Source organism: Tauraco erythrolophus, chromosome Z (genome assembly GCF_009769465.1).
Source record: "Tauraco erythrolophus isolate bTauEry1 chromosome Z, bTauEry1.pri, whole genome shotgun sequence".
Taxonomy (NCBI): domain Eukaryota; kingdom Metazoa; phylum Chordata; class Aves; order Musophagiformes; family Musophagidae; genus Tauraco; species Tauraco erythrolophus.
The window spans coordinates 13,889,705-13,914,685 of record NC_141496.1 but is presented as its reverse complement, the minus strand read 5'-3'; the positions used below and the strand labels follow the sequence as shown (position 1 = coordinate 13,914,685).

Below are 24,981 nucleotides of genomic sequence, written 5' to 3'. Positions count from 1 at the left end.
TTCTCTCTTATATCTAACCTAAATCTGCCCTCTTTCATTTTAAATCCATTGCCCCTTGTCCTATCACTACACGCCCTTGTAAAAAGTCCCTCTCCAGCTTTCCTGTAGGCCCCCTTTAAGTAATGGAAGGCTGCAATAAGATCACTCTGGAGCCTTCTCTTCTCCAGGCTGAACAGCCCCAACTCTCTCAGCCTGTCTTCATAGCAGAGGTGCTCCAGCCCTCTGATCATCTTTGTGGCCCTCCTCTGGACTTGTTCTAGTAGGTCCATGTCCTTCTTGTGTTGAGGACTCCAGAGCTGAACACAGTATTCCAGGTGGGGTCTCACGAGAGCTGAGTAGAGGGGCAGAATCCCCTCCCTTGACCTGCTGGCCACGCTCCTTTTGATACAGCCCAGGACACGGTTGGCTTTCTGGGCTGCCAGCGCACATTGCCGGCTCATGTTGAGCTTCTCATCCACCAGCACTCCCAAGTCCTTCTCCTCAGGGCTGCTCTCAATCCGTTCTCCGCCCAGCCTGCACTTGTGCTTGGCATTGTCCCGACCCATGTGCAGGACCTTGCACTTGGCCTTGTTGAACTTCATGAGGTTCTCACAGGCCCACCTCTCCAGCCTGTCGAGGTCCCTCTGGATGGCATCCCTTCCCTCCAGCGTGTCCACAACACCACACAACTTGGTGTCATCTGCAAACTTGCTGAGGGTGCACTCGATTCCACTGTCCGTGTCTCCAACAAAGATGTTAAATAGCACTGGTCCCAGTACCGACCCCTGAGGAACACCACTCGTCACTGGCCTCCATGTGGACATTGAACCATTGAGCACAACTCTTTGAGTGTGACCATCCAGCCAATTCCTTATCCACCGAGTGGTCCATCCATCAAAACCACATCTTTCCAGTTTAGAGACAAGGATGTCATGTGGGACAGTATCAAATGCTTTGGATAAGTCCAGGTAGACAATGTCAGTTGCTCTTCCCCTATCCATCAATGCTGCAGCCTCATCATAGAAGGCCACCAAATTAATCAGGCAGGATTTGCCCTTAGTGAAGCCATGCTGGCTGTTACCAATCACCTTATTTTCTATGTGCCTTAGCATAGTCGCCAGGAGGATCTGGTCCATGATCTTGCCGGGCACAGAGGTGACACTGACTGGCCTGTAGTTCCCTGGGTCTTCTTTTTTCCCCTTTTTAAAGATGGGGGCTATGTTTCCCCTTTTCCAGTCATTGGGAACTTCACCAGATTGCCACGACTTCTGAAATATGATGGTTAGTGGCTTAGCAACTTCATCTGCCAGTTCCCTCAGGACCTGTGGATGCACCTCATCAGGTCCCACGGACTTGTCCACCTTCAGGTTCTTTAGACGGTCTCGGACCTGATCTTCTCCTACAGTGGGCGGTTCTTCATTCTCCCAGTCCCTGCCTTTGCCTTCCGTGACTTGGGCCATGCCGCTAGAGCTCTTGCCAGTGAAGACTGAGGCAAAGATATCATTGAGAACCTCAGCCTTCTCCATATCCTGGGTGGCCAGGTCCCCCATTTCCTTCCAGAGAGGGCCTACATTTTCCCTAGATCTCTTTTTATCACTGACATATCTATAGAAGCCTTTCTTGTTGCCCTTCCCAGTTTTCTGCATTCCCTCACGGACAGGAGAAAAGGAATGAAAAGACCCTTTGCTCTCTTTCCTCTTAGATACATACATGTATGAAAGTAACTGAACAAGTCTAAAGGAGGATGTAACCTGCGAACATTAGATGCAGTCAGGGATTGTCACTTACTCCATGTCCAGAAAAAAAGGGAAACCCTGGCACAGAGCTTCAGTGCATAACTTGAACCGATGGAGCTCTGATACTACAGTCTGTCTGCAGTTTTCTCCAGATACCCTGTGCTTTATCTGGCTGTGCTCTGGGCTGTCTGAATGTGGACCAGACAGGCTGTTGTCATGTTAGCTTGGCACCGAGTCTGAGCTAGCTGGCCGCCCTGAGCACCACACTGGTCCTTTAATATTGCAGTTTTATGCCTAGATGAGCAGAGCACAAACACATCAGCAAAAAAACCTGCAGCTCTGCTGCATGGAAAACAGGGTGTAGTAGCAGAGAAGGTTTATCTGAAAAGTATTAGCTCTGCATCATTATGGAAATTTGGAAGATCTGAAGTCTTGCTACATTTAGCAGGGAATGAGCATGGTAGTAATTGTTGACCTAGAACTGGAAAGCCTTACGTGGTTATGCATTGCTGTGGTGTGATCCCCTCGAGTTCAGTTCAGGACCAGGAGGCAGAAAAAAGGCAGAACTGAATGTTCCCAGTGTTGTTGAATTAAGCAACACCCTTCTCTAACTTCTACAAAACTTCCTTCTGACTTTAAATGATGAGATTGATTTTATCTGAACGTACGCTCTGTTGAGATTCACAATATATTGCCAGTGGCAACAACAGACCTGTTGTGCCAAATCTCAGGCATTTGAAGGGTTTTGAAAGGTTTCTGAGATAAAGTGCATTGATGTAGGCAAGAAGATCATCTTCTGCTATCAGTATGCAGCATGATAAGTCTTACTGAAGACTTACCACGAGCTGACAGTGGGAGTCAAGGAGATAAGAAATTTTGCATTTATTTAGACTTAATGTGGTGGCAAAATAACCTTCAAGGAGTTCTGCAGTCATCATTTGGTAAGTAATAAACAATTAGTTTTTCAGGATAAAAGGGAGGGCCAGGGAAGGTGAACTTTGAACTAACTTTGGCAGCCATAGCCAGTGGAAGAAATTGATCCTTAACTAGAATTTTGTTGTCTTGGCAAACCTGGATCTGTCTAAAGATTCAACATAAGGTCTCTCATTGTTACTGGTCAATATGGTAGCAGTAAATCCAAGGGCACTTTGGTCTTTTGTAGGCAACAGAGATCAGAGGAATGCAAACAAATACTTTCTGGAGCAAAGAGAGCGAAGCTGAGTTAGGGATTGACAGATGGGGCTGCAGGCTACAGGAAATGGGATGATGCAGGAAAACCTCATCTGTGCTAAGGGAAAAAATAGGGTTTTAACTCTATGATACAGCTCCTTATCCAAGGGAAATGTACCTCGAAAAATTCCCAATGATTAATAATGTCTTCTTAGAGTGAGACTGTCCTTCTCAGAATTAACCCAGGGCAGCTCCCTAGAGATATTTTCCAAAAGGCTCGTGGCCTTAAGGTAGCACCGTGCCATGCCCTCCCTCGTGTCCTTCCCCAACTATATTGCAACAGAGAAAGAGAAGAAGCAAATGTGCTTAGGTTTTCTTTCATTTCCTTCATGTGCCTGTCTTTTGTAGTCTTAAAGAGTGGGTCTGACCAGCCTACAATAACACCATTTAACAGGGAAAAAAATACTGTCTGAAAAATCAGTGTTTTGTGTTGCAAACATACCTAATACTGCATGCAGGGAAAAGGAGAACGCATCTAATATCCATTTGCAGTGTAGGAGTTAGTTCAGTAATTACATTGCAATCAATTTCATGGCAAAGAAATGCTGAAGGGGACAATTTATGGTAAGAATCATAAGCCTTGCTCTGTCCTCACTGTAGGACGGTTTAAATCATTGCCTGCCTTTTGCCTTATGCAGAAAGGAACTGCTTTGCAGCCAGGATGTGTGCACACTGGATACTGTCCTGCAAACTGCTGCACCCTCTGGCCAAGAGCCTGTCCCTCCAGAGCCTGCTGTCAAGACAGCATGTAAAGCCCTTAAGCTTTCTTTGAATAATGGTCAATTAGAAATTACAAGTATAATCCTTCATCCTTGTTTAAAGGCTTTAATTGTATTTCTTAGACTAGCTTTGAGTGGCATTGAATGTAAGGAGAAGCAAAGCGCAGCACAGCTGCAACTAAGGGAGAATATTAGGCAACTTCAACGATTTACTTCTCCATAGATAACATCAGTAACTGGCAAGTTTTCAAAGCTTGGCAAAAGGACTTAACAGTAAAATTGGTTGAGGGGTTAATTGTTGTGTGCCCTCTAAATCCTTTACTGCTGTTATCAGGGCTGCTTTGCAAAATTACCTTTAGGTGTTCCTGAGCTGAAATGTAGTGTTGAAAGTTATAGCGTGGATTTTAAAAAACAGGGGTCACTGTGTTTTCCTTTGATATTATGAGTGTAAGTTTTACAACACCAAGAATATAAAGGTTGCGTCTTGTATTGTGTACCTAACTTGAACATGTGCTGAATATATTCATTCAAATACCAAAGTGAACTCCTTGCAGAGTATCTGATTTGATGCACAACTGTGACAATTGCCAGTGCTATTTAACATCTTTGTTGGTGACATGGACAGTGGGATCGAGTGCACCCTCAGCAAGTTTGCAGATGACACCAAGCTGTGTGGTGTTGTGGACACGCTGGAGGGAAGGGATGCCATCCAGAGGGACCTCGACAGGCTGGAGAGGTGGGCCTGTGAGAACCTCATGAAGTTCAACAAGGCCAAGTGCAAGGTCCTGCACATGGGTCGGGACAATGCCAAGCACAAGTACAGGCTGGGCGGAGAATGGATTGAGAGCAGCCCTGAGGAAAAGGACTTGGGAGTGCTGGTGGATGAGAAGCTCAACATGAGCTGGCAATGTGCACTGGCAGCCCAGAAAGCCAACCGTATCCTGGGCTGTATCCAAAGGAGCGTGGCCAGCAGGTCAAGGGAGGGGATTCTGCCCCTCTACTCTGCTCTCGTGAGACCCCACCTGGAATACTGTGTTCAGCTCTGGAGTCCCCAACAGAAGAAGGACATGAAGCTGCTGGAGCAGGTCCAGAGGAGGCCACGAAGATGATCTGAGGGCTGGAACACTTCTTCTATGAAGACAGGCTGAGAGAGTTGGGGCAGTTCAGCCTGGAGAAGAGAAGGCTCCGGGGTGATCTTCCAGCAGCCTTCCATTACTTAAAGGGAGCCTACAGGATAGCTGGAGAGAGACTTTTTACAAGGGCTTGTAGTGATAGGACAAGGGGCAATGGCATGTAAACTGAAAGAGGGAAGATTTAGATTGGATATAAGGAAGAAATTTTTCACTCAGGGTGGTGAGGCACTGAAACAGGTTGCCCAGAGAAGTTGTAGGTGCCCCATCCCTGGAAGCGCTCAAGGCCAGGTTGGATGAGGCTTTGGGCAACGTGGTGTAGTGTGGAGGGTTTCCCTGCTTATGGCAGGGGGGTTGGAACTAGATGATCTTTGAGGTCCCTTCCAACCCAAAACATTCTATGATGCTGTGATTCTATGATTCTATGAATTACATGTTAAATTAGTTTTACAATCAAATATGCTCTTTTGCATACACGTTTTGTATGTTTGCTTCTAGTCCTTCATTTCTGTTGTTCTCAGCCTTAATTTTTCCCAAACTGAGGGCTTTTCAGCCAACGGATTTCTAATCTCTGTTTCAAAAACATTCCACACCCCAGTGATTTAAAACTGGCATCTTTTTTTGCAAACAAGTGAGAAATCAGGAGTCACATGGGTCAGCCGCCCATCTGAAAAGTCCTGCGTTAGGGATGAAGTGGCAGAGAGAGGTAAAAGCAGTCTCTGAGCAAATTTAGTGAAATCAACACCGTTCTTTGATCTGACTCTGTCGTTCTTGGTTTCTCTTTTTTTTCCAAAAATATTTGTAGTGGTTTTTTTACGGAACTAAGATGGTACACTACTGTGTAAAGAAACGTGCGTGTGGAAGGGGCTGCTTCAGCTAGCTTTATATTTACTTGCAAGTGACTATTACAGCAAGGGAGATGGTGAAGGGATGGTAGTGAAACCTACGGTGCAATGAGCGCTGAGTTGAGCTGAAAGGAATAGGTTGTTCCCACTCCAGAGGAAAAAGCAAGATCTTTGCAGTGGTATTATGATCACAGATGATGAATACAGCTGCCGTCTTTGTGCATGCAAAACAGTTGTCAGCATGTACTAGTTAGCACTGAGGTCAGAGGGAAGTAAAAGAGGTGAAGGGAGGAAAACAGCTATCCTTACAGAGCCCTATAGAAATAGTGGTTAGGTTTCCAATTTTTCTGAGTTTTAAATATATTTAGAGTTTTTAATCTGGGACTTAAGTGGGATATTAGAGATATAAATTATATAACTGTGTAAGTGTTCGGTAGGGCAGAGTCTGTGAGAGGTGACTACATTTCTACTTATGCGATGTTTTCTAGTTCAGCTTCCTCAAGCTGAAAAAACAAATTTTATTTCATTATGTCATTATATGTATACCTATACATATGTATGTGTAGAAATATACACATATAGAATTTCTTCCAACTTTGAAACTGAATTATACATAGTCGTGATGAAAAAACTGTGCATTTATGGCTTCTTTAAATGTATACATCCATCCCAGAACTTTCAGATTTTGAAATTACAGTGAGAGGTCACATAACATCCATAATAAAAATTGTTTATGTGAATAAATTAGTTTATTGATGTTAGCGATCAGCAAATGTTTTATGATAATATTTAGCCTCAAAACAAAAGTTTTGCAAAGGTTTATAGTGGTTTTAAAGTGAATTATAGCAGTTGAAATGACACTAAACAATTTATGAAAGCAAAAGGGTTCTCTTATTTGCATTTGTAACAGCAACATATCATGATTTTGAAAGGGACAGTAATGTATTTCTGTGAATGGCTTTGTTTACAACTAGCAGGGAGGTCACTAACTATTCCAGTTGTATCTTTCATAGCATAAAACAGAGCACTGCTCCCTGGGAGTCCTGCACTGAACCATAAAGCTCAAAGTCTCCTAGGGAGAGGAGACAGCCATGTCCAGCCACCGCACAGAGTCGTGCAGCTACTTCCACATACCTCAGCGATGAGTATTAGTGGCAGCACAGGGCTGCAGTCCTCTAATCCTCCCTTCTAAAATAAACTAATTCTTGTTCTAGAAAGTCAGCCTTCGTGTATGACTGGAGGAGACTCAGTCATCAAATCCTGTGCTGTTGTCGGTAATTGTCATATATGTCTCAGTCACAAGTCTGAAAGTACTCTAGAAGCTATAGCATTTCCTCACAATGTCACAGACCTGATGTCATGAGGTGCTGTAAAAATGAGATATAGGTTTCCATCTGCTTCTATGGAATGAACCAAATATGCATAGAAAGTTTTTAATTTGCTTGTGTTGTGGAGGCATTTTGCAGTAATATTCACAGATACAGTCCATGCTCAGTTCTTCCACCAAAAGTTACCTCTGTTGTTAGCTTTCTATTTCCTAGTATTAGAGTTGGTATTTTGGGGTTTTTTTGTATTTATTTTTATGAGTAGATTGTTAAATTTTTCAGAGGAGAAAGAATTTGAATGCTGTGAAATTACTTAAAGCAAGATAGCCATAACGGTAGCATGAAATTTTAGGAACTACATTTCAATTGCCATATATGGGGACATTGCTGTATAGAGGAATACAAGAATATGTTGTATACAGGAATAGTTTCATATTTTCCAGGTATTATTATCTATAGATTGCTGTTTTTATCTTCCAGATAGTTTCCTACACTAGTTATTAGGAGGTGAGGGGCAAGTAAAAGCTTGATTCCTAAACAGGCTGCGAAATAGCCTAACACTTATCTCTAACACCATAGTAACATGCTATCAGGCTCTTTGCTTCCCAGGAGAAGGCTAAAAGACACAGAGATACAGTGACCTATCGTCTGCTTATTAATTGCTGTGGATTAATAGCACAGTTAATTTAACAAGAGTTAATAAACAAAGTTTTTTCAGTCTTTATTAGTCCCAAGGATTTGTTTGGGTGTAATGCTAGTATTTTAATGCCTCTATGTCAGTCTAGCTACAACCTTTCAAACTGTGATATTGCAATAGTGTTTTTTACACTGGGTTTGCAGCACAGGACCTACCTCAAATTATTGCAAAACTCTGTGGAATGCAGACCCCTGGATACTGGCTTTCTTTAGATTCACACTAGAGTAATGCAGTATTTTGGTTCATATTCCTTTCTGTTAAATGAGTGGGAGTTTTGGTTAAGTGGAACTGTTAGGAAATAGCCCAAATTGTATGTATGTATGGGATGTCTCTGTCTCTCTCGTCATTACTGTGCTTTGCCTCTTGTGATAAGTGTTGTGTATTGGTTATTTAGAAAACAGATGATATTCTCCCTCGTATTATGACATCATCATTTTCGGTCAAGATTTGTACCGAAATATCTTAAAAGTGGAATTCAGCATTAAGGGTCACAGGGTTATAGTTTTGCTGTTATGATCCAGTATGTTCTGTTTAAACAGCCCTTCCAGAAGTACAAAGAAAAGATCAGCAAAAAAAGGGGAACAAGGATCTTAGCGCAACAGCTAGCGGGGCTCATTGACAGGGCTTTAAACTAGATATGAAGGGGGAGGGGGGCAATACCAAGACTGATAAAGATGTGCTGGAAGCCATATAGATATGCTGGAATTCCAGCCACTCCAGCCAGGAAGTCAGATTCATCTGGGGCCCAACTTAAATGCCTCTATGCAAATACGCGCAGCATGGGGAACAAGCAAGAGGAGTTAGAAGTGTGTGTGCACCTGTTGGAATATGATCTTACTGGCATCACGGAGACGTGGTGAGATAAATCCTATGACTAGAGTGTCAGAATGGAAGGATTCAGGTTCTTTAGGAAGGACAGGCAGGGGAGAAGAGGAGGAGGGGTTGTCCTTTCTGTCACAGACCAGCTGGAGTGCATGGAGCTGCACCTGGGAGTGGATGAGGTCCCAACTGAGAGCTTATGGGTTAGGATTAAAGGCAGAGCAGGGACAGGGGACGTAGTAGTAGGGGTCTGCTACAGACCTGCTGACCAGGAGGACCATGTGGATGAGGCCCTCTACAGACAGATAGGAGCTGCCTAACGTTCACAAGCCCTGGTCTTCGTGGGGGACTTCAACCACCCCAATATCTGTTGAAGGGACAACACAGAAGGGCATAGGCAATCCAGGGGGTTCCTGGAATGCATGGATGATAACTTCCTTCTCCAAGTGGTAGAGGAACCAATGAGGAGAGGTGCTTTGGTGGACCTTGTTCTCACCACCAAAGAAGAGCTAGTGGGGAACGTGACGCACAAGGACAGCCTTGGCTGCAGTGATCATGAAATGGTGGAATTCAAGATTCTTAGGGAATCAAGGAGAGTGTACAGCAAGCTCACTACCATGGATTTCGGGAGAGCAGACTTCAACCTCTTCAGGTATCTCCTCGGTAGAGTACAATGGGATGCTGCTCTAGAAGGAAGAGGGGCCCAAGAAAGCTGGTTAATATTCAAGGATCATCTCCTTCCAAGATCAGGAGCAGTGCATCCCAATAAAGAGAAAGCCAGGTAGGAACACCAGGAGGCCTGCATGGATGAACAAGTAGCTCCTGGACCAACTCGGGCACAAAAAGAAGGCCTACAGAGGATGGAAAGAAGGACAGGTAGCATGGGAAGAATACAGAGCGATCGTCCGAGCAACCAGAGATCAGATTAGGAAAGCTAAAGCCCTGATAGAGTTAAATCTGGCCGAGGACATCAAGAGCAACAAGAAAAACTTCTATAGATATGTCAGTGATAAAAAGAGATCTAGGGAAAATGTAGGCCCTCTCCGGAAGGAAATGGGGGACCTGGCCACCCAGGATATGGAGAAGGCTGAGGTTCTCAATGATTTCTTTGCCTCAGTCTTCACTGGCAAGAGCTCCAGCTGCACAGCCCAAGCCACAGAAGGCAAAGTCAGGGACTGGGAGAATGTAGAACTGCCCACTGTAAGAGAAGATCGGGTCCGAGACCATCTAAAGAACCTGAAGGTGGACAAGTCCATGGGACCTGATGAGGTGCATCAGCAGGTCCTGAGGGAACTGGCAAATGAAATTGCTAAGCCACTATCCATCCTATTTCAGAGTCATGATGTTCCCAAAAAAGTCACGATGTTCCCAAGTTCCCACTGACTGGAAAAGGGGAAACATAGCCCCCATCTTTAAAAAGGGAAAAAAAGAAGACCCGGGAACTACAGGCCAGTCAGTGTCACCTCTGTGCCCGGCAAGATCATGGAGCAGATCCTTCTGGCGACTATGCTAAGGCACATAGAAAATAAGGAGGTGATTGGTGACAGCCAACATGGCTTCACTAAGGGCAAATCCTGCCCGACTAATTTGGTGGCCTTCTATGATGAGGTTACAGCATTGATGGATAGGGGAAGAGCAACTGACATTGTCTACCTGGACTTATCCAAAGCATTTGATACTATCCCACGTGACATCCTTGTCTCTAAACTGGAGAGACGTGGTTTTGATGGATGGACCACTCGGTGGATAAGGAATTGGCTGGATGGTCGCTCCCAAAGAGTTGTGGTCAACAGTTCAATGTCCATGTGGAGGCCAGTGATGAGTGGTGTTCCTCAGGGGTTAGGATTGGGGCCAGTGCTATTTAACATCTTTGTTGGCGACATGGACAGTGGGATCGAGTGCACCCTCAGCAAGTTTGCAGATGACACCAGGCTGTGTGGTGTTGTGGACACGCTGGAGGGAAGGGATGCCATCCAGAGGGACCTCGACAGGCTGGAGAGGTGGGCCTGTGAGAACCTCATGAAGTTCAACAAGGCCAAGTGCAAGGTCCTGCACATGGGTCGGGACAATGCCAAGCACAAGTGCAGGCTGGGCGGAGAATGGATTGAGAGCAGCCCTGAGGAAAAGGACTTGGGAGTGCTGGTGGATGAGAAGCTCAGCATGAGCCGGCAATGTGCGCTGGCAGCCCAGAAAGCCAACCGTATCCTGGGCTGTATCCAAAGGAGCGTGGCTAGCAGGTCGAGGGAGGGGATTCTGCCCCTCTACTCAGCTCTCGTTAGACCCCACCTGGAATACTGTGTTCAGCTCTGGAGTCCCCAACACAAGAAAGACATGGGCTGCTGGAGCGGGTCCAGAGAAGGGCCACGAAGATGATCTGAGGGCTGGAACACCTCTGCTATGAAGACAGGCTTCAGAGAGTTGGGGCTGTTCAGCCTGGAGAAGAGAAGGCTCCGGGGTGATCTCATAGCAGCCTTCCAGTACTTAAAGGGGGCCTACAGGAAAGCTGGAGAGAGACTTTTTACAAGGGCATGTAAACTGAAAGAGGGGAGATTTAGATTGGATATTAGGAAGAAATTTTTCACTCAGAGGGTGGTGAGGCACTGGAACAGGTTGCCCAGAGAAGTTGTAGGTGCCCCATCCCTGGAAGTGCTCAAGGCCAGGTTGGATGAGGCTTTGGGCAACCTGGTGTAGTGGAGGGTTTCCCTGCCCATGGCAGTGGGGTTTGGAACTAGGTGATCTTTGAGGTCCCTTCCAACCCAAACCATTCTATGATTCTATAAAAATACCTTTGCTCTGAGTAGTCTGATGCTACTGTCTTATCTGTGAGTAGTCCAAAACAATTCACAGGCCTTTAAACCTGCCTCAGGGCCTGCAGGAGCCCCTTCGGAGGCTGACAACTAGCTTGAGATTAGATAAAGTGCTTTCTGATGTGTTGCTTGAGATATCTGATCCAGAAGAGCCCTGCCTAACACCTTTCAGGTTGATACTCCCACCTGATTTAGCTCAGCATTCAGCAGAACTGACTTTCACAGCTGTTATTGTATTCTGGGATGTGGATTATGACCGATGTGTCTTTCTTATGCTATAGGATTTCTGGACATCCTCCCCAGCCTTACAGGGATTACTCTTCCGTTTTTTTGTCTTTCTCTTGCAGGAGTGCGGCGCCAGATTGCCCACTGCATGTGGAAGGGAAGTGGAGCGATCAAAAACTCTTTCTGCGAGCCAGCAACGCAGCCAAAAGGGCGACAAAAGAAATGCTATGAAAAGGACTGTCCACCCAGGTAATGGATACGGAGAGGGCTCTGATAGTCTTAAATAGCAGCCTTGTTCAAACGGAGATGATGTTTCTAAATCCCAGATTAGTGTGTTATCTAGGGCCTGCCACGGTGAGAGCTCCCAAGTATTTCAGAGGAGGATGGCAGCAACCCGGTAATGAACAAGGGAGGGCTGAGCTGCCCTCAGAGGTTTCCAGCATGGGTTCCTGCACAGCACATGCTGGGAATGGCAGAGATTGCTCTCTCACCTGTATAGATCCTCTTTTTGTTCAGTTTATGTGCAGGTGTGCCTGAAAACCATACAAATTCTTACTTATTTTAAAAATCCTAGTACTGTCTTAGCTCAAGTGATAATGTATTATTGTGTGTTTCGAAAACTAACTTGCAGAGAGGTTTTTTTAGGCCTTTTGATGCTATTTTTCAGTATTTTTGATACTCTTTTGTCCTTTTCATGGGAGAGGATGAGTGGAAATACCCACTTCTATCTTGAATTATTATACCTTCTTTAACACACTTGTTATTTAGCTTCTTTTTATCATGTCCCTTCTTGTTTTTTCCTTTCAGTGAAGTGCAGCTTTCTTCATTCTGTGATCACGCAGGAATAATTTTTTCCATCCCTACAATGTTATTTTAATTCCTCTTCATCTCTATTTTTGCTGTTGTGCCATTTTAGGGAGTAGGATAAGGAAGACTAATGACAGCAAACATTCATTCCAGGTGACAGCAGAACTGTGGGCTTGTAAAATAGGCACAAATTTGCTGGAGGGGATCAGTGCTGGTTTTAGTTTCATGCTTCAGGTACCGGAACAACTTGCTTTTATCTTTCATTGGCTTTGGAAATTGTTTATCATGCTGTTCACATGGTATACCAGTATTTCCCTAGTAATTCCAGTTAAGTCAGAAGCAAATGGAAGTCATTACAATGATTCCCTTAAAGTGTATTGCGTTACATTTGCCAGCAGTGAATTTCATGAAGCTTTAATGTAAAAAATTCTGCATGGCTGTTAGTTTTATTAGTCGTTTCCAAGTATCTTTGCAACAGTATATGATGCCTCCCCTGGGAATTACATCTTCGCACTTGCTGCCTCTATAAATGACTGTTAAAAGCCTAAACTACAAGCATTTCATAATTCTGTGTAGATTGCTAGGAAATCAGCAGTAGATTTGACAGTAGATCAAACTTATTAACTAGTTCATTAGTTAACAGCTGAGGCTACCCATGTGCATAGGGGTGTTTTTTATTTATAGCATGTATAAACTGTGCTACTTGTTACGGAGTTTCATCTAGGTCAGTTTATCTCATTTGTTCTAAGTGACTGCACTATTCAGACCTGCTCTTGAACATCAGGGATCAGAATTTGTCCCCTGTTGGGAAGATTGTACAATTATGTGACGTGTGAACCAAGCTCTTCTGCAGGTCAGGCAGAAAAGCTCTCATGTGCTACCAGCCTGACTGATGCTTCTCAAGCTCATTCTGCACTGCAGAGGAAAGGACTGGTTATCCTCCTGAGGATAGCGAAATACTGACAAAATGCAGTGCAGGAAACCCATACATATTTAGTTCTAGAGTCACATTGTGTACTTATTTTTCTCTTAAGAACAGAGAAGTGACTGAAGTAGTTTGACCAAGGGTCTATCTAAGTCGCTCTTCTGACTCCCAGTGGAGCCTACATGCCTAAGGAAGAGTAAAGACAAGAAGCATAAATTATATCGCTTTATAATATTCTTCCAGCTTCCAACTGTTTTTAATTCATGACATTTCCAGAGGCTTTTATGGCTTGTCTAATCAGTAACTTCCAGTGGACCTCTCTTCTAAGTACTTGTCCAGCCTCACTCTGCAACCTTATAAAACTTCTATCATATACAGCTTCCTCTGGAAGTATATACAGCCCCTCATGTAGTAGTAGCCCTCCCATTTTGTAGATCTGGTCTCTGTTCCAAGCTGTAGTCCCAGCGTGGAATTTAGTTGGTATTTAGTTTCCATGGCGTATGTGTCAACTCTAATTCAGATAGACAGTTACACATCTCCATCTGAAAAGCAAGAAGGCACTTCAAGCCCACAGGATAGTGCAGTCTGGTGGTTTGTTGGTTCTAAAGAAAATCTGAATGCTAGAGGAAGGTGTGACTGTCCCATACGGCATGATGCAGCTAACAGGGTTCATGTGAAGCTGCCAGTCTTTAGAGAGATGTCTAAATTCTGTGCTAGAGTTGAGGACACTGTCGTTAAACACAGCACTGATGGGGACCTTTGGTTAATGCTGTAGCCACAGGACTGAAATCATTAGATGATATCATGCTTGCCAACAGTGAACCAGTTTCTTTATAGGAACATCCTGTCTAAAACAAGAAGGACGTTACTTTGCACAACTCTCCCTCCAGTGATCTGTCAAATCCCACTGATGGAAAACATGCCACCATGAAATTAGCTACTAGACAATTAAATCAGAATTCAATAATTTATCAAAACAGTAGCTACAGACAAAGAATAACATCACTATAATGCTTGTGACTGTCACAAACCAGATCTTATCTCATTAATCCATTTCAGGAAGTTAATTATAAACCATTTAAATGACAGGCTTGTGATAAGTCCACATCTTAACATTCTTGTTTGTTAGCTGACTTGGTCTACATTTTTTTTTCCCACACTTTCTACTAAAAGAATCTGAAGCAAAACAAATAAAATATTTAAAATATCACAGTACATGTATGCCTCATGTTGGCTTAGAACAAAATAAATCATAGAATCATAGAATCATGGAATGGTTTGGATTGGAAGGGACCTTAAAGATCATCTAGCTCCAAACCCCACTGCCATGGGCAGGGAAACCCTCCACTACACCACGTTGCCCAAAGCCTCATCCAACCTGGCCTTGAGCACTTCCAGGGATGGGGCACCTACAACTTCTCTGTGCAACCTGTTCCAGTGCCTCACCACCCTCTGAGTGAAAAATTTCTTCCTTAGATCAAATCTAAATCTACGCTCCTTCAGTTTAAAGCCATTGCCCCTTGTCCTATCACTACACGTCCTTGTAAAAAGTCCCTCTCCAGCTTTCCTGTAGGCCCCCTTTAAGTACTGGAAGGCTGTGATAAGATCACCCTGGAGCCGTCTCTTCTCCAGGCTGAACAGCCCCAACTCTCTGAAGCCTCTCTTCATAGCAGAGGTGTTCCAGCCCTCGCATCATCTTCGCGGCCCTCCTCTGGACCCACTCCAGCAGCCCATGTCTTTCTTGTGTTGGGGACTCCAGAGCTGAACACAGTGTTCCAGGTGGGGTCTCACGAGAGCAGAGTAGAGGGGCAGAATCCCCTCCCTCGACCTGCTGGCCACACTCCTTTTGATGCAGCCCAGGATATGGTTGACTTTCTGGGCTGCCAGCACACATTGCTGGCTCGTGTTGAGCTTCTCATCCACCAGCACTCCCAAGTCCTTTTCCTCAGGGCTGCTCTCAATCCATTCTTCGCCCAGCCTGTACTTGGGTTTGGGATTGCCCCGACCCATGTGCAGGACCTTGCACTTGGCCTTGTTGAACTTCATGAGGTTCTCACAGGCCCATCTCTCCAGCCTGTCGAGGTCCCTCTGGATGGCATCCCTTCCCTCCAGCGTGTCCACAACACCACACAGCTTGGTGTCATCTGCAAACTTGCTGAGGGTGCACTCAATCCCACTGTCCATGTCTCCAACAAAGATGTTACATAGCACTGGCCCCAATCCTGACCCCTGAGGAACACCACTCGTCACTAGCCTCCACTTGGACATCAAGCTGTTGACCACAACTCTTTGAGACCGACCATCCAGCTGATTCCTTATCCACCGAGTGGTCCATCCATCAAAACCATGTCTTTTCCAGTTTAGAGACAAGGATGTCACGTGGGACAGTATCAAATGCTTTGGATAAGTCCAGGTAGGCGATGTCAGTTGCTCTTCCCTTATCCATCAATGCTGTAACCTCATCACAGAAGGCTTCCAAATTGATCAGGCAGGATTTGCCCTTAGTGAAGCCATGTTGGCTGTCACCAATCACCTCCTTATTTTCTATGTGCCTTAGCATAGTCGCCAGGAGGATCTGCTCCATCATCTTGCCAGGCACAGAGGTGAGACTGACTGGCCTGTAGTTCCCTGGGTCTTCTTTTTTTCCTTTTTTAAAGATGGGGGCTATGTTTCCCCTTTTCCAGTCAGTGGGAACTTCACCAGACATGAAGATGACTGAACGCTGAGAGGTAAAATGTCATGCGACCACTCATATAAAGCTTGAGTGATACTGCTTAGCAGAAGTGCAATGATACTGTAGCATCAATGTATGCTTTTTTCCATGTTGTGCTATGGAATATGGTTTCCAGTTATGTGTTTCTTTGATAGGCAAGTATTTAGCTCCATGGGTGTTAATGATAAAAATCAATAAATGGTACTTGAAGAAAAAGGGTGAGATTTTAACTGTTCATAGTGTTGTGAATAAAAGTTTTGCACTCCCCTTTAAAGAAAATTGCCTTTAGCCTTTTTAACCTGACTACCCACTTGAGCACAGTAATCATAAATAGATTATTTTTCAAGTACTTGGGATATTCTTTTTATCAGCTGATACTGTATTGTCCTGCTTCAAAACTCTTAGTAAACTCCAGCTGCATAATATGACAGAAAATATTTTTTCTACTATAATATACAAAGTAAAAATCAGCGCCCTGTTGGGATCTGCTGTGCCTGATGCTGTACAAACACATAGTGAAAGAAGACAGTCATTCTTCAGGTGTGACACAATATGGTTGGAGGGAACATTCAGCCCTGTAGGCATTAATATAGTGAACTTTTGTTCCAAAATCCCGTACTACTACTTTTTCAACAGGATCCACACCTCATTCATAACACATCATGTAGTTGTATATGCGGACTGTAAAATGGACAAGGCTGTTGGGCCCTGCCTTAATTGTTACAGACCGTGGAAACTCAGTGTGATAGGAAAAAGAGAGAGGTCTCATTTAAGTGCCACCTGAGGGAATCAGATTTTCTTCCTACCTCTGTCCCAGGCTGGATTACAGAAGAGCACGCACAGCTGCAGCTGAAAACTGATTGAGGTTATGCTTTCACCATACAGACTGCTCTCTAGTTCAACAGGAACTCAGGAACATTAGTGCTTACATGAATTAATTGCCCAAATTATCCATTTTGCTTGTTTGTTTGGTACCACAATCTTTCCATGCCATGCCTGCCTGTGGAGATAAGGTGCAGGAACCAAATGACACATTAATATTTAAGAATGACTCAGTTGCTGTGGTGGTAAATGCCATCAGGCTTCAGTTTCCACCAGTTCAGCCCAGTCTCTCACTACAATCAGCACAACTACCTACTAGTTTGCTTCCCCGTATCCTTTTCTTCACCAAGCATCGCTCTGTACGTGTGATCTGAATAAAGCCTCGTGTACAATCTGCCCAAAGCCAAGTCTGTCTGGCAGTGCCCTCTGCTCTTTAGCTTACAGCTGGGAGGTCTGACAGCTTGGTCATTTCAACTTAAAAGCTGCATGTTTGGATCTCAGATTGCTGTGTCAATTCTGGATGTGTGCTCAGCAGTCACCTCCAGTTTGGTTTTGCCTCTGCAGTGTGAGGAGAGAGCAGAAGCTCCAAGATAAGTAGTGATTGGCAAAGTAGTCACTTAGGCACTGCTCCCTTCTGTGTGGTCCAGGACCTGCTTTGGGGCATCCTGTACCAGAACAGACAAATGGATGGTAGATATTCTGTCGTCTTTGCTTTGCCTTTCTTCCCTTTTGGCTGGGATGCCACAGTTCCAAAGTCCTCAGTAGGGACCATGAAGAGACAAGAGTGCATGCGCTTCCATGTTAAGTTGCTCATGCTTGAGTGTTTAAGGCATGTGCATGTACCCTAGAATGGAAATATGGAAAATGCACCATTGAAAACTCCAGTTACTGGTAAGAATAAGCTTTTAGTCAGAGCAAGTTTTTTGAAGTTGTGTCTGGTAAACAAAGTGCTGGGCAATTAACTGCTTTGCTCCCCAGTACCATCTGTTACCTGCACTGAATGAGGAAGGACGCTATAGAAAAAGTTACATGACTAAATGTAATTTAAGATTGACCATGAAGGTGCAATAGGATAAAATCTTAATTCTGAAATTTCCTAACTATGGATCACCTTACTTTCTTCCATGACTTTTTAAAAATGTTTTGTATGCAATAATTGATCTTGCACCATTAGTGCTGATCAAGATAGGTTCCGTAGTAAGCTCTGATAATTTATTGCTAGGAGTTCAGTATTTAAACCTGCAAATTGCTGAACCTGCACTCAGAGCCATTTGAAAATGCCATGGGAGGGGGTGTCAGTTTAGCACGTCTGTAGCTTGAAATATGTGATCTGGTTCCATTAAAATTAATAGGGCAATTCACATACTTCAAGTTGCATTTGTGCTGAAGTGTCGGCAATTTACAAAATACTAGAGATGATAAAATTGGAAAGAAGATGCAAGGGATAAAAACAGCCCTGAAATGGCTTGATTCACGTTGCACTAATGTATTTTTCTCATTTTTATTGCTGTGTTCGACTGAGGTGCACTCGCTTTTGCTCTTTAACCACTTGTTAGTTTTCCTTTGTTGTTTGTAGAAGCCTGGAATAGCAAGAAACAATCCAAAGAAAGGCTGGAGGAGAAAAATAATTTGTTCTTTTATGACAGCAATGTCCAGAGGCCTCACACAGGGTTGTGGTGACAATGGACTGCATTCTACATCATGTAGCCAAACAGCCTGTGCCCCAAGGGCTTATAGAGTAATTTAAAAGGAAATAACTTTAAAATAACTAAAGAGAAGGAAGGTAAGCATAGGTACCTCAGAGAAGACCAGATGGTTGCACAAATGAGCTGTGTTCATAGCTTGATTGCTCTGAGTCTTTATTATTACTATTATTATTACAATAATAATAATAATAATAATAATAATAATAATAATAATAATAATAATAATAATAATAATAATAATAATAATAATAATAATAATAATAATAATAATAATAGGTGTCAATGCCTTCCACATCAGTGACAGCTCGTCAGCAATTGAAGAATAAATTAGTCAGGACACAGAGAAGGAACATGGAAACTACAGAGGAAAGGGGACAGGAATTGTCAGTAAACTGAAGAACCTAGAAATGCAGTAAGATGGTAGTCAAGGCAAGGAGTAAAAACTGTAATAAAACACGACATTGAACTTTGATGTATTTACCAGAATGTGATTATTTTGCTCTAAGTTTATTGATCTTAAAAGGAAAAAAAATACAATATAATTATGTTAGTTGTAAGCCAAACCCACTTTTTCACCTTTCTGTCTAGAAAGGTGTTTTCTAAATATATCCTTGTTTTGTTTCCAGTGTAAGGCTTTGGCATGACCTGCTTTAAAACTCGTAATAATGTCTAGGAGCTTTTGAGGCTTAGAGTTCAGAGCTGGGCCACATTTATTATACAGCACTTTGGAGCTGTGTTCTTCCCTAGGGCACTCTAAACTGGAAGAAATAAGACTTTTTTTTTTTTTTTTTCTAAATTCTAAAGGTAAATCTTTAGGTAAGTGGCATGTTTCACAGTTGATGCCAGTGCTTCTCAAGTAGAAACCCAGACACATTTGTCCTCCTTTCTTACCATGCAAGGCAGGTATGCAGATATTTGACCCACTCTGGGTCAGCATGGGGATAAATACTTGGATGAACCTGAGGGAAGAATATAAGGTAAACCAAATACAAAGGGGACGGCTCTTATAGTAAGGTGTTTTGCATTAGAAAATACTGCACTAGAGGAAACATTTATCTTTCGTATAGTAGAACATTGCATACTATACTATGGAAGACATAGTATGGTGGAAGCAAGGACAGGCAGCCTGGGAAGAATACAGAGAAATGGTCCAAGCAACCAGAGATCAGGTTAGGAAAGCTAAAGCCCTGATAGAGTTAAATCTGGCCAGGGACATCAAGGGCAACAAGAAAAACTTCTATAGATATGTCAGTGATAAAAAGGGAAAACGTAGGCCTTCTCTGGAAGGAAACAGGGGACCTGGCTACCCGGGATATGGAGAAGGCTGAGGTTCTCAATGATTTCTTTGCCTCAGTCTTCACTGGCAAGAGCTCCAGCTGCACAGCCTAAGTCACGGAAGGCAAAGGCAGGGACTGGGAGAATGAAGAACCACCCACTGTAGGAGAAGATCAGGTTCAAGACCATCTAAAGAACCTGAAGGTGGACAAGTCCATGGGACCTGATGAGGTTCATCCGCGGGTCCTGAGGGAACTGGCAGATGAAATTGCTAAGCCACTATCCATCATATTTCAGAAGTCGTGGCAGTCCGGTGAAGTTCCCAATGACTGGAAAAGGGAAAACATAGCCCCCATCTTTAAAAAGGGAAAAAAGGAAGACCCAGGGAACTACAGGCCAGTCATGGACCAGATCCTCCTGGCGACTATGCTAAGGCACATAGAAAACAAGAAGGTGATTGGTGACAGTCAACATGGCTTCACTAAGGGCAAATCCTGCCTGATTAATTTGGAAGCCTTCTATGATGAGGTTACAGCATTGATGGATAAGGGAAGAGCAACTGACATCGCCTACCTGGACTTATCCAGAGCATTTGTTACTGTCCCACACAACATCCTTGTCTCTAAACTGGAAAAGACATGATTTTGATGGATGGACCACTTGGGTCGATAAGGAATTGGCTGGATGGTCGCACTGAAAGAGTTGTGGTGAACGGTTCAATGCTCAAGTGGAGGCCAGTGATGAGTGGTGTTCCTCGGGGGTCAGTACTGGGGCCAGTGCTATTTAACATCTTTGTTGGCGACATGGACAGTGGGATCAAGTGCACCCTCAGCAAGTTTGCAGATGACACCATGTTGTGTGGTGTTGTGGACACGCTGGAGGGAAGGGATGCCATCCAGAGGGACCTTGACAGGCTGGAGAGGTGGGCCTGTGAGAACTTCATGAAGTTCAACAAGGCCAAGTGCAAGGTCCTGCATGTGGGTCAGGGTAATGCCAAGCACAAGTGCAGGCTGGGCGGAGAATGGATTGAGAGCAGCCCTGAGGAAAAGGACTCAGGAGTGCTGGTGGACGAGAAGCTCAACATGAGCCAGCAATGTGTGCTGGCAGCCCAGAAAGCCAACCATCCAAAGAAGCGTGGCCAGCAGGTCAAGGGAGGGGTTTCTGCCCCTCTACTCTGCTCTCGTGAGACCCCACCTGGAATACTGCATTCAGCTCTGGAGTCCTCAACACAAGAAAGACATGGAGCTGCTGCAGCAAGTCCAGAGGAGGGCCACGAAGATGATGCGAGGGCTGGAGCACCTCTGCTATGAAGACAGGCTGAGAGAGTTGGGGCTGTTCAGCCTGGAGAAGAGGAGGCTCCGGGGTGATCTTATCACAGCCTTCCATTACTTAAAGGGGGCCTACAGGAAAGCTGGAGAGGGACTTTTTACAAGGACGTGTAGTGATAGGACAAGGGGCAATGTCTTTAAACTGAAAGAGGGCAGATTTAGATTTGATCTAAGGAAGAAATTTTTCACTCAGAGGGTGGTGAGGCACTGGAACAGGTTGCACAGAGAAGTTGTGGATGCCCCATCCCTGGAAGTGTTCAAGGCCAGGTTGGATGAGGCTTTGGGCAACGTGGTGTAGTGGAGGGTTTCCCTGCCCATGGCAGTGGGGTTTGGAGCTAGATGATCTTTGAGGTCCCTTCCAACCTTAACCATTCTATGATTCTAAGACTATCTTTAATCAAGAGAGAGACACGTAAGGGGCTCGCTTTCACTTCATGAAGGAGCGAAGTACAGGAAAGCCCAGCCTAGTACAGACCACCTAGCTGGGCTCAGAGATACGGCACTGCGGGGCACTGATCCCACGTGGGAGCACGCAGCACAGCTCTGAGTAGCCTGGTCTTTTGGAGGTGTGTGCCTTGCTACTTCCCTTTCTGGAAGTGACACACCAAGGCCAGTTTAAGCACTTGCATAGACATGTATGAGGGGATCTTTTCCACCTCTGTGCTGTAATTACAGACTCTCCAGTGGTTCTCATTTCTTAACTCTTTCTGTACTGAGGTAACAATACGCAGATAAAAAATAGGATAGAGTAAATAGATTACTAAACTTCCTAGCAGTTCTTCAAATGTGGATTTTAAAGGCTATCTACGCACTGGATTCTTACGTGTTGTAGAAATATAATTCTCAGTGCCTACTGCTGTCTGGAAATCAGCGTCTGTCGATGACTGGCTTGCACTAAAGCACAAGGCAGATGCGAAAGCTTGAGTGCTCTGGATTTAATATGAAAAGCATGTATCTGAACCCAGAATTGAAATTTCTGGTGCTTTTTCGTGTGGTCTCTGACCTTTTCCTTAATGTGCTTGTGATGGATTGTTTTCTGATGTTTCTCACCCCCCTGTTTTTCAGGTGGTGGGCAGGAGAATGGCAGAAATGTTCGACTACGTGTGGCCCAACAGGCCAGAAGAAGCGAACTGTGCTTTGCATCCAGACAGTGGGATCTGATGAGCAGGCGTTGGCTGCCACGGAATGCCAGCACCTGCTCAAACCAAAGACGCATCTGTCATGCAACAGAGATGTCTTGTGTCCATCTGACTGGACAGTGAGCAACTGGACCCAGGTAAATTCATGTCAACTGAATATTGAACGTTTACTTTAAAATGACCTATTATAGTTAGCAGAGAGGACCAATGACTTGCTTTTTTGCCTTTTTTTAATTTTTTTTTGTTAACATGTCTTCACAAGTCCATTGCACAGAGGAAAAATAGCTGTACTGCTTGCTAAAGACCTCACCATATGTGGCATGCTAGCTGTTTCTAGGGGTTTGGCTTGCTGAGTTTTTGGGACTGTCAAAGAGAGCATGCTTGCATGCTCAGACATCTGTGCAGTACTCATTACTGCTGTAGACCAAATGGGAGGAGCCTCTGTGTCATGTCTATAGGCATACAAAGAAACATTTTTACGTTTTTTTTCATTCATGTATCTTTTATGCATAACACTGCTATTTTTGCCACAGCATGCAAGCTTTTTACTTCTAGTGTTAGTCTGGAGCCCTGACAAACACTGAAACAGTCTACTTCTTCTTGAAAAGTAAAAAGGAATGAAGATATTTCTTCTGGAGGGGGAAGTAGGTTTTGAGTCATGTGGAATTTTAAAATTGTCTCCTTATGATTCTATTCTAGTAAGACTTGTTCATGGTTCACCTCACAGCTAGGCACTTCAGTTATCAGCGTAGCCAGCAATCATGACAACAAATGCACAGCAAATATTTTCCGTTTCAGGTGTCAATAAAAATTACTAAGTTTTTTAAAACTTCTAAGACTTTCCTTTTTGAAAACTCCTCTCCCTTATTTCTCCTAACTCCTTTTTTTACCAAATTTACTATTGTGCTTGAGAGCAGATACAGGTACTGAAGTAATCGAATTTTGTGACAGTATTAATTCAATTTATACAGCTTACAAACCATCATCACTGAATGCTGATTGTTTTGTGAATTTAGTAGCCACCATGTTTCAACTGCCTGTGAAAACATACTGGAAGTACATGGCTAGCAGTATGATTTATAGAAATGGCATGCTGTTACAGAATGCAGCCTACGCTTGTGTGTCGTTGGATGATATTTGTGAGTTACTGACAGAAATAAATTTCTACGGCTGTAGAAATTGGCAAGGGAGTGTAGGACAGACTGTTTCTCCTGCACAAAGGACAGGATTGTCAGGAGACTTGTAACTGCAAAATGTTCTTTACTGGTGAATATAAAGAAGATATTTTACACAGGCAAAGCTGCCTTTTGTTCTGAACTTATCTGAGTGCTAGAAAATCATTCTGTATCTTATAAACTGAACGTACTTAATCAGGCAGACAATGAGGATAGAGTGTTGTAGCAATTCTGGAATCTCTTTTTAGTACATGGTTGTAATCTAAAGCAGACATTTTCAAAGCTAATTCTGGGAGGCAGCCATTACCCCAAAAAGTTAATGAGGTCGAATGTTCCTTTTAACTCACACGAATGCTAATCTAAATCATCCAAGTGGCAGCAACGTAGTATTAGTAGATGCTGTCTTCCTCAATAAGCAAAATCCTTTACTGAATAGCTTCAGAGGTCAAATTGCATCGCTCTGAGTACTTTAAATGTGCTATACAGCTGGAAGCACAAGGAGGACAGGCGGAATAGCTAATGAACTTGTCTCCTGATGTTACTCTACTTTCCATCCGGAGCTGGTATTATATTACAGGTGTTAGTAACAGAAAGTGCCCCAATAACACAAGGTCACTGGTGTTTCTACTGCCCTGTGACCTAGACTAGCTCTGAAAAGTGTTAGATCTGCCAGGGGCTTTAAAGTGCTGGCAGTAGGAGTGTTCATCACTTCACGTCGAGCATCTGGTTTAAGCCAGCTGTATTAGCTGGTCAGGCTCCCACATATCCTGGGAAGACTTCCTCCAACAGGTTATATGTAACATCTCCATTCATACCCAACCAATCATCCAGCCCTAGTACTTCAAACCAGAGAAGTGTGTTGAAATTTCAGAAAGTCCTCAGTAGAGTGACAGCTGCTCAAGGCATGACTGTGGGGCTGAGGGTGAAAAACATTACAGAAAAACTGGATCTCCTTAGCTTCCAAACAATAAAAAACAGTGGTCCCATTTAAATAGAATCATAGAATCATAGAATCGTAGAATCATAGAATCATAGAATGGCATAGGCTGGAAGGGACTTTAGAGATCATCTAATCCAACCTCCCTGTCATGGGCAGGGACGGCTCTGAACTAGACCAGGCTACTCAAGGCTCCATCCAACCTGGCCTTGAACACCTCCAGGGAGGGGGCATCCACAACTGCTCTGGGCACTTTATTCTAAAGTCCTACCACCCTCGTACTGAAGAATTTCTTCCTAAGATCCAATCTAAATCTGTTCTCCTTCAACTTAAACCCATTTCCCCTTGTCCTATCAGTGGACACTCTTGTAAAAAGTCCCTCCCAGCCTTCCTGTAAGTTCCCTTCACGTACTGGAAGGCAGCTATTAGGTCCCCCCGAAGTCTTCTCTTTTCAAGGCTGAACAATCCCAGCTCCCGCAACCTGTCCTCGTAGCAGAGGTGCTCCAGCCCCTGGATCATCTTTGTGGCCCTCCTCTGAACACACTCCAACAAATCTATGTCTCTCGTATGGTGGGGACACCAGAACTGGACGCAGTATTCGAGGTGGGGTCTCACAAGAGCAGAGTAGAGGGGGAGAATCAC

The 24,981-nt window shown here is 44.0% G+C and overlaps 1 protein-coding gene across 1 annotated transcript in view; it reads left to right on the top strand.

Annotated features, from left to right (window-relative positions):
• ADAMTS12 (ADAM metallopeptidase with thrombospondin type 1 motif 12) overlaps positions 1 to 24,981 on the top strand; it is a 200,016-nt gene that overhangs the window by 153,944 nt on the left and 21,091 nt on the right. Inside the window, 2 exon segments of the mRNA XM_086629244.1 lie at positions 11,635 to 11,761; positions 22,154 to 22,364. Of these exon segments, the coding sequence (XP_086485370.1) occupies positions 11,635 to 11,761; positions 22,154 to 22,364 (338 nt within the window).